Below are 8,309 nucleotides of genomic sequence, written 5' to 3'. Positions count from 1 at the left end.
AAATTTAAATAAATGATTGGAAAAAACAAAAGGGACAGGGAAGAAATGGAAAGGGGGTGGGGATGGAGGAGGGAGTTCAAGATCTAAAGTTGTTGAATTCAATATTCAGTCCGGAAGGCTGTAAAGTGCCTAGTCGGAAGATGAGGTGCTGTTCCTCTGGTTTGCGTTGGGCTTCACTGGAACAATGCAGCAAGCCAAGGACAGACATGTGGGCAAGAGAGCAGGGTGGAGTGTTAAAATGGCAAGCGACAGGGAGGTTTGGGTCTTTCTTGCGGACAGACCGCAGGTGTTCTGCAAAGCGGTCGCCCAGTTTACGTTTGGTCTCTCCAATGTAGAGGAGACCGCATCGGGAGCAACGAATGCAGTAGACTAAGTTAGGGGAAATGCAAGTGAAATGCTGCTTCACTTGAAAGGAGTGTTTGGGCCCTTGGACGGTGAGGAGAGAGGAAGTGAAGGGGCAGGTGTTGCATCTTCTGCGTGGGCATGGGGAGGTGCCATAGGTGGGGATTGAGGAGTAGGGGGTGATGGAGGAGTGGACCAGGGTGTCCCGGAGGGAACGATCCCTATGGAATGCCGCCGGGGGGGTGAAGGGAAGATGTGTTTGGTGGTGGCATCATGCTGGAGTTGGCGGAGGATGATCCTTTGAATGCGGAGGCTGGTGGGGTGATAAGTGAGGACAAGGGGGACCCTATCATGTTTCTGGGAGGGAGGAGAAGGCGTGAGGGCGGATGCGCGGGAGATGGGCCGGACACGGTTGAGGGCCCTGTCAACGACCGTGGGTGGAAAACCTCGGTTAAGGAAGAAGGAGGACATGTCAGAGGAACTGTTTTTGAAGGTAGCATCATCAGAACAGATGCGACGGAGGCGAAGGAACTGAGAGAATGGGATGGAGTCCTTACAGGAAGCGGGGTGTGAGGAGCTGTAGTCGAGGTAGCTGTGGGAGTCGGTAGGCTTGTAATGGATATTGGTGGACAGTCTATCACCAGAAATTGAGACAGAGAGGTCAAGGAAGGGAAGGGAAGTGTCAGAGATGGACCATGTGAAAATGATGGAGGGGTGGAGATTGGAAGCAAAATTAATAAATTTTTCCAGGTCCCAACGAGAGCATGAAGCCGCACCGAAGTAATCATCGATGTACCGGAGAAAGAGTTGTGGGAGGGGGCCGGAGTAGGACTGGAACAAGGAATGTTCCACATACCCCATAAAGAGACAGGCATAGCTGGGGCCCATGCGGGTACCCTAGCCACACCTTTTATTTGGAGGAAGTGAGAGGAGTTAAAGGAGAAATTGTTCAGTGTGAGAACAAGTTCAGCCAGACGGAGGAGAGTAGTGGTGGATGGGGATTGTTTGGGCCTCTGTTCAAGGAAGAAGCTAAGGACCCTCAGACCATCCTGGTGGGGGATGGAGGTGTAGAGGGATTGGACGTCCATGGTGAAGAGGAAGCAGTTGGGGCCAGGGAACTGGAAATTGTTGATGTGACGTAAGGTGTCAGAGGAATCACGGATGTAGGTGGGAAGGGACTGGACAAGGGGAAAGAGAAGGGAGTCAAGATAACGAGAAATGAGTTCCGTGGGGCAGGAACAGGCTGATACGATCGGTCTGCCGGGACAGTTCTGTTTGTGGATTTTGGGTAGGAGGTGTGCTTCATGCTCTCGTCGGGACCTGGAAAAATTTATTAATCTTGCTTCCAATCTCCACCCCTCCATCATTTTCACATGGTCCATCTCTGACACTTCCCTTCCCTTCCTTGACCTCTCTGTCTCAATTTCTGGTGATAGACTGTCCACCAATATCCATTACAAGCCTACCGACTCCCACAGCTCCTTACACCCCGCTTCCTGTAAGGACTTCATCCCATTCTCTCAGTTCCTTCGCCTCCGTTCTGATGATGCTACCTTCAAAAACAGTTCCTCTGACATGTCCTCCTCCTTCCTTAACCGAGGTTTTCCACCCACGATCGTTGACAGGGCCCTCAACCATGTCCGGCCCATCTCCCGCGCATCTGCCCTCACACCTTCTCCTCCCTTCCAGAAACATGATAGGGTCCCCCTTGTCCTCACTTATCACCCCACCAGCCTCCGCATTCAAAGGATCATCCTCCGCCAACTCCAGCATGATGCCACCACCAAACACATCTTCCCTTCACCCCCCCGGCGGCATTCCATAGGGATCGTTCCCTCCGGGACACCCTGGTCCACTCCTCCATCACCCCCTACTCCTCAACCCCCACCTATGGCACCTCCCCATGCCCATGCAGAAGATGCAACACCTGCCCCTTCACTTCCTCTCTCCTCACCGTCCAAGGGCCCAAACACTCCTTTCAAGTGAAGCAGCATTTCACTTGCATTTCCCCTAACTTAGTCTACTGCATTCGTTGCTCCCAATGCGGTCTCCTCTACATTGGAGAGACCAAACGTAAACTGGGCGACCGCTTTGCAGAACACCTGCGGTCTGTCCGCAAGAAAGACCCAAACCTCCCTGTCGCTTGCCATTTTAACACTCCACCCTGCTCTCTTGCCCACATGTCTGTCCTTGGCTTGCTGCATTGTTCCAGTGAAGCCCAACACAAACCGGAGGAACAGCACCTCATCTTCCGACTAGGCACTTTACAGCCTTCCGGACTGAATATTGAATTCAACAACTTTAGATCTTGAACTCCCTCCTCCATCCCCACCCCCTTTCCATTTCTTCCCCATCCCTTTTGTTTTTTCCAATCATTTATATAGATTTTTCTTTTCCCACCTATTTCCATTATTTTTAAATCTATACCTGTAATGCCCTGTCAGTCTTTCCACCCCACCCCCACTAGAGCTATCTGTACCTTGAGTGTCCTGCCATCCATTCTTAATTAGCACATTCTCTTAGATAATATCACCACCTTTAACACGTCTTTGTTCCTTTGTCTGTGACATCTTTTGATTATCTGCTCCTATCACTGCTTGCTTGTCCCTACAACCACCCCCCTCAACTTCTCTCCCCCCACCCCCACACCTTAAACCAGCCTATATTTCACCCCTCTCCTAATTTTGCTCAGTTCTGTTGAAGGGTCATGAGGACTCGAAACGTCAACTCTTTTCTTCTCCGCCGATGCTGCCAGACCTGCTGAGTTTTTCCAGGTAATTCTGTTTTTGTTTTGTTTTGGATTTCCAGCATCCGCAGTAGTTTTTTGTTTTTTTGCCTCCAACCTTAGTGTCGTCTGCAAACTTACTAATTAGCCCAGTTACATTTTCCTCCAAATCATTTATGTATACTACAAACAGCAAAGGTCACATCACTGATCCCTGCGGAACTCCACTAGTCACAGCTCTCCATTCAGACAAGTTGATTAGAACAAGTCAACATGGTTTTACAAAGGAAATCCTGTTTGACAAAATTTATCAGCATTCTTCAGGAATGCAACAAGCGGGATGGATAAAAGTGGATGTAATGTATTTGCATATTCAAATTGCATTTGGTAAGGTGCCACATGAAAGGCTACCAGACAATATAAGAACTCATGGTGTTGGGGTATATATAAGCATGGATGGAGGATTGGCTAGTAGAGTAGATAAAGGGGAACCAGATAGATGCAGTATACTTGAGTTCAAGAAGGCATTCAATAAGTGCCATATAAAAAGGTTAATACACAAGATAAGGGCTCATGGAGTCGGGGCCGGGGGGGAAGATATATTCGTACGGATAGAGGATTAGTAATTGTCAGGAAACAGAGTAGAGATAAATGGGACATTTACTGTAATCCATATAAATCCAAACGCTTCCTAAAGGATAAACCTATCACCTGGTATGGCTTTCAAACAGCGCAGGCTCATGGCACACATATCCCAAATAAATCAGCTTTGCAGAGAAAATAAATCCTCAATTCATCTGATCACCTTGTAGATCAGCCCCAGGAAATATATGCTCATTTTGGTGGTCACAATTGGCAGAGAATATTTGGTTCACTAGTACCTCTTGAGCTAATTGTATTTTAGACATGCTCGAATGATTGGTTAGTCAGTGTTGGAAGTAGTAGTTCAATATTAGTCTGCTTTGAGGTCAAGTCTCAAATATAAACGTACAGTGTTGACACCATAGCAAAGACTCAATCACTGTAGCTGGTCTCTATGCAGAGTCCAATTATCAGTGAAAGACTTTACTGATAGTAAGGCAGTGTAAGCCAGTGTAAGTTCTATTCCATCACAGATCCTGTAGATTGAATGTGGTTTACTACATCCAGCAAGCCCCATTCTTTGCATCATGGCACTTCTGAAGTAGATGCACTATTTACTGAACGTAGCTGATGGCCTTATTTGCAGTTCAGAAATAAAACCTGAAAAAAGGTAAAGGCAAATATGAATTGTAGCCACTAGTTCAGGCCTTGTTTTGTCTTGACAAAATTGAGGTATATTTGAACTTTTCCTTGCCAATTCTTCCCCTTCTCTTAAAGCCAAAGTCTTGATAGGTACTTAAATGTATTAGTGTCTGAATCCATGTTAAAAATCAAAATAAATACGAACAACTCATTTTGAACAATGAATTGCAATTTTAAGATAACAAAAGACATGCTCCACACCATGCTGTTTAAAAGTAACATTTTTAAACAGTAACCAAACCAGCAGTTTTCTCCCTAATGAATTTCTTATACCTATTTAGTCTGCTGACAAAGAACCTCCAAAAATTGTTTTCAAGTATTGAATACAGATGACACAGTTGAGATTCCTGAATGAGCAGATGTAACAAATTTGACAAAGCAGTATGGAACAAAGCACTGCATTGTATTCTAGACAGTAAACTTTAAACATTTGTAATTTTATTTCCATTGAAATGTCTTAAACATCTATTTCAAAACAATTTTTGAAGCACATTTCAATATGAAGATGATTGAACTACAGAATACATTTTTAAATAATCTAATATAATGTACATTATGGTGTTTTAAGGATGGGTGCAAGCTGTAGTGTTAGATTGGTTTTATTACAGCCTCTATGCATTTTTTTTATAAAGTGCAGCATGTTGGTAGCAGGAAGCCTATATTTCTTGACCAGACTAAACCTCAATTGTGCAAAGGTGAAAGAATGGGAGCTTGGCATTTCTCCACAGGGTGAATCAGACAGCAAGTCATCTAGGGCACAGATTAGCAAAGGTGAGGGGCAAAAGTTCACCGACTCAATGTCAAGACCTGTCACTTATGCATAGTGAAATAAAGTGCACATGGAAATGGAAGAGAATGTGAAACAAGGTTTGGAATCTTTGACTTTATCACAAATCCACTATATTTGTTAACAGAGGATTCCTTTGCAACAGAGCGATCCAGTTATACTGTAGCCAACACTGCTCATATTGAAATATGTTTGGCACTTGTAACTCCTTAAAATTAAGTTCTCACCAGAAAGTTGAATTCTGAAGTTTTATTTCTGGAGTAAGTTTCAATCACTTTCATGTTTCAGTTATTAGAAAGGATGCACAAAGTAACTTCCTCTGTTTACCATTTTACATTTTCCAGTTTCAGATGCTCCTGCACAAACACCAACAGTGTAGAAAATTCACTTATTCCTTGCGCTTCATTGCAGTAGCTACCACACCCACCAAGATAGCAGCAACAGTGAAACCCTGGGCAAAGATACGTGCTCGCATTAACAGCTGTGATTGTCGAGTCTTGCCATGTTTAAAAGCGATCAAACCATAAGTAAGAGCACCTGCTGTGCCTAACATTCCTATAAAAGAAAACATTTCATTATTCATCTTAAGACATTTAAAACTATAGTCCAAGGGATTTCAAGCTTTAGTCTTTGTGCACATGGAGCCTTAGGAATTACACAAAGTTAAAATTGTGTTCCAATGAATTTGCAGAAATGTCACGTTGTTGACATGAACAGATCTTGATGTCCTATTTTAGCTTAGACACCAATGAGAAAGCAGTGCTAAAATATACCCTTTGCAAATCTCCATTGTCATCTAATAAAAAGATGAATAACCAGCACGTTGGAACTAGAACAGAATTGTCTGGCCTTTTTGAGGGCCATAGGTGGCTCTCAATTTTGCCACCTTGGCATTAGTTTACATTATGTCAACAAGATATTACTTTTTACTAGTTAAACATTGTGCACTAAATTCAAAGTTGGATTATAACCTTACAATTCAACTGCTTTCTCAGGACAAAATTAAGTCACTTGGGCAAATGTGGAGTAATTAAGGAAAGCCAATATGGATTTGTTAAAGGAAAATTGTGTTTAGCTGATTTGATTGAGGTTTTTTTGTTTGAGATGGGGTTTTCTTCGCCGATGCTGCCAGACCTGCTGAGTTTTTCCAGGTAATTCTGTTTTTGTTAATGATAATTATGCAGTTGATGTGGTATACATGGGCTTCCAATAGGCATTTCATAAAGTGCCATATGACAGGCTTGTCAACAAGTCGAAGCTCATGAAATAAAGCAGACAGTGGCAGTATGGCTATGAAGTTGGTTGAGCAACAGAAAACAGAACAGTGGTGAATGATTGTTTTCTGGACTGGAGGAAGCTGCATGACGGGGTTCCCCAAAGGTCGGTATTGGAACATAAATGTGGGCAGAGAAGAGGTGGAATGTGTGTGCAGGTCACAAATGAAATTGAATGCAGAGAAGCATGAAGTGATACATTATGGTAGGAAGAACAAAGAGAGGCAATATAAAAGAATACAATTCTTCTAAAGGGGTTGCAGGAGCAGAGACAGTTGGGGGTACATTTGCATGCACAAAATGTTGGAGGTGACAGGTTGAGAAAGTGGTTAATAAAGCAGATGGGATTCTGGGCTTTATAAATAGATACAAAAGCCAGGAAATCAAGGTGAACTTTTATAAAACACTGCTTCGGCCTCAATTGTAGTAGTGTCCAATTCTACGTGCAACACTTTAGGATGAGAAGGCTATAAAGAGGGAGCAGAAAAGATTTGGACGAATGGTTCTAGGGCTGAGGCACTTCAGTGATGTGGATAAATTGAAAACGATGGGACTGTTCCTCCTTAGGGAAGGTTGAGAGAAGATTTAACAGAGATGTTCAAAATCATGAGGGATGTGGACATAGTAGAAAGAAAAGTTCCCATTGGTGGAAAATTGATGAGAACTAGTGAACATAGATTTAAGGTGATTAACAAAAGAACCAGAAGTAACATGAGAAGAAACGTTTTTTTACACAGCAACTGGTTAGGATCTGGAACACACTGCCTGAAAATGTGGTGGAGGCAGATTTAATCATGGGTTTCAAAAGGGAATTGGATAATTGCAAGGCTACAGGGAAAAGGCAGGGGGATGGGACTTGCTGAGCTGCTTGTGCAGAGAGCAAGCACAGACACGACAGACTGAATGGCCTTCTATGTTGTAAGCATTCTATGATTCTACAATAAGTTTTGTGGATTGGGCACAGTGTGGCAGTAGGGCACTACAATCTGAGTTTGATCGCTACAAGCATTGTTGATGTGTTATAATTTTCTTTTTGCTCAGTAGTATACAACAGTACATTTTAGAACAACACACTTAAAATCCTGATATAAACCAAAGAGCGTCACATAATACATTTTATAGCATCTGGATCTGTAGCAATACTGAATTTAACACCATTCATCACTATAGTTAAGTCGACCAATGTGATTAAATTAGACCAGTTTTTCCAGTCATATCTGTAGAATGATGATTTTGTTTGAGTAACACCTAAGTTAGATTATTGACCTGTATAAGTTCGTATTTGAACAGACTATTTTTCACTTAAATGCAGTGAAAAAGAGAATCGCCAATGCATTAAAAAAGTTGCGTAATTATTTTTCATTTTTTACAATTGGAACAGTAGTATTAGGGACACAATGAAAAGTTAATAAGCTCAATACCTAATGATCAGTATTCATCTTTGTTCTTGAACAAGATCCCCAAAGGGCAAATTTATTTTTAACTCCTTTCAGCATCGAAGCACCTTGAATAGGCGCTTTCCCCCCAAAGTCATGACTCGATAACTTGCACCTCCTCCCTCAGGGCCCACTCACCGATTGGCACGAACGGATTTTCCTTCGTTTTCCTTATAAATTTGTCTCGAAATCCTTCCTCCTTGGGTCTGGCCAGCGGGGCAAAGCCCTCGATATCCGGAGGCTTCGTTAAATCGAGCACCGAGGCAGCAGAAAACCGTTTCATCGACATCTTCTTCCGCCGAGCTGCGACACGTGACCGGAACCGAAAAGAGGGCGGGGCCTCTGCCGTGACTGACACCCAACCACATCGCGGCTCATTCTAAAAGGAGGGGCCTCGGCCTGTGATTGACAGCTAACCCCCCTTTACCATCTTATTATCTTAATCGGAATTATCTTAAATG

General features: G+C 43.3%; 1 protein-coding gene across 1 annotated transcript; it reads right to left on the bottom strand.

Annotated features, from left to right (window-relative positions):
- Positions 1 to 4,767: 4,767 nt before the first annotated feature.
- higd2a (HIG1 hypoxia inducible domain family, member 2A) lies at positions 4,768 to 8,184 on the bottom strand. Its single transcript, XM_078550753.1, has 2 exons — positions 7,987 to 8,184; positions 4,768 to 5,693 (listed from the first exon to the last, which is right to left on the bottom strand). Exons 1-2 carry the CDS (start codon positions 8,135 to 8,137, stop codon positions 5,527 to 5,529), a joined length of 318 nt encoding a protein of 105 aa, XP_078406879.1. The 5' UTR covers positions 8,138 to 8,184; the 3' UTR covers positions 4,768 to 5,526.
- Positions 8,185 to 8,309: the final 125 nt, after the last annotated feature.

Source organism: Cetorhinus maximus, chromosome 10 (assembly GCF_964194155.1).
Source record: "Cetorhinus maximus chromosome 10, sCetMax3.hap1.1, whole genome shotgun sequence".
Taxonomy (NCBI): Eukaryota; Metazoa; Chordata; class Chondrichthyes; order Lamniformes; family Cetorhinidae; genus Cetorhinus; species Cetorhinus maximus.
Note: the sequence above shows the minus strand (reverse complement) of the source record. Positions and strands in the feature narration are given on the sequence as shown.

What these genes read in the sequence shown, in the direction of transcription:
- higd2a (XM_078550753.1), bottom strand. Translation starts at nt 8,137, where the DNA reads ATGTCGATGAAACGGTTTTCTGCTGCCTCGGTGCTCGATTTAACGAAG. An exon ending in AAATCCGTTCGTGCCAATCG is followed by an intron (nt 5,694 to 7,986) that starts GTGAGTGGGCCC and finishes TTTCTTTTATAG; the next exon opens with GAATGTTAGGCACAGCAGGT.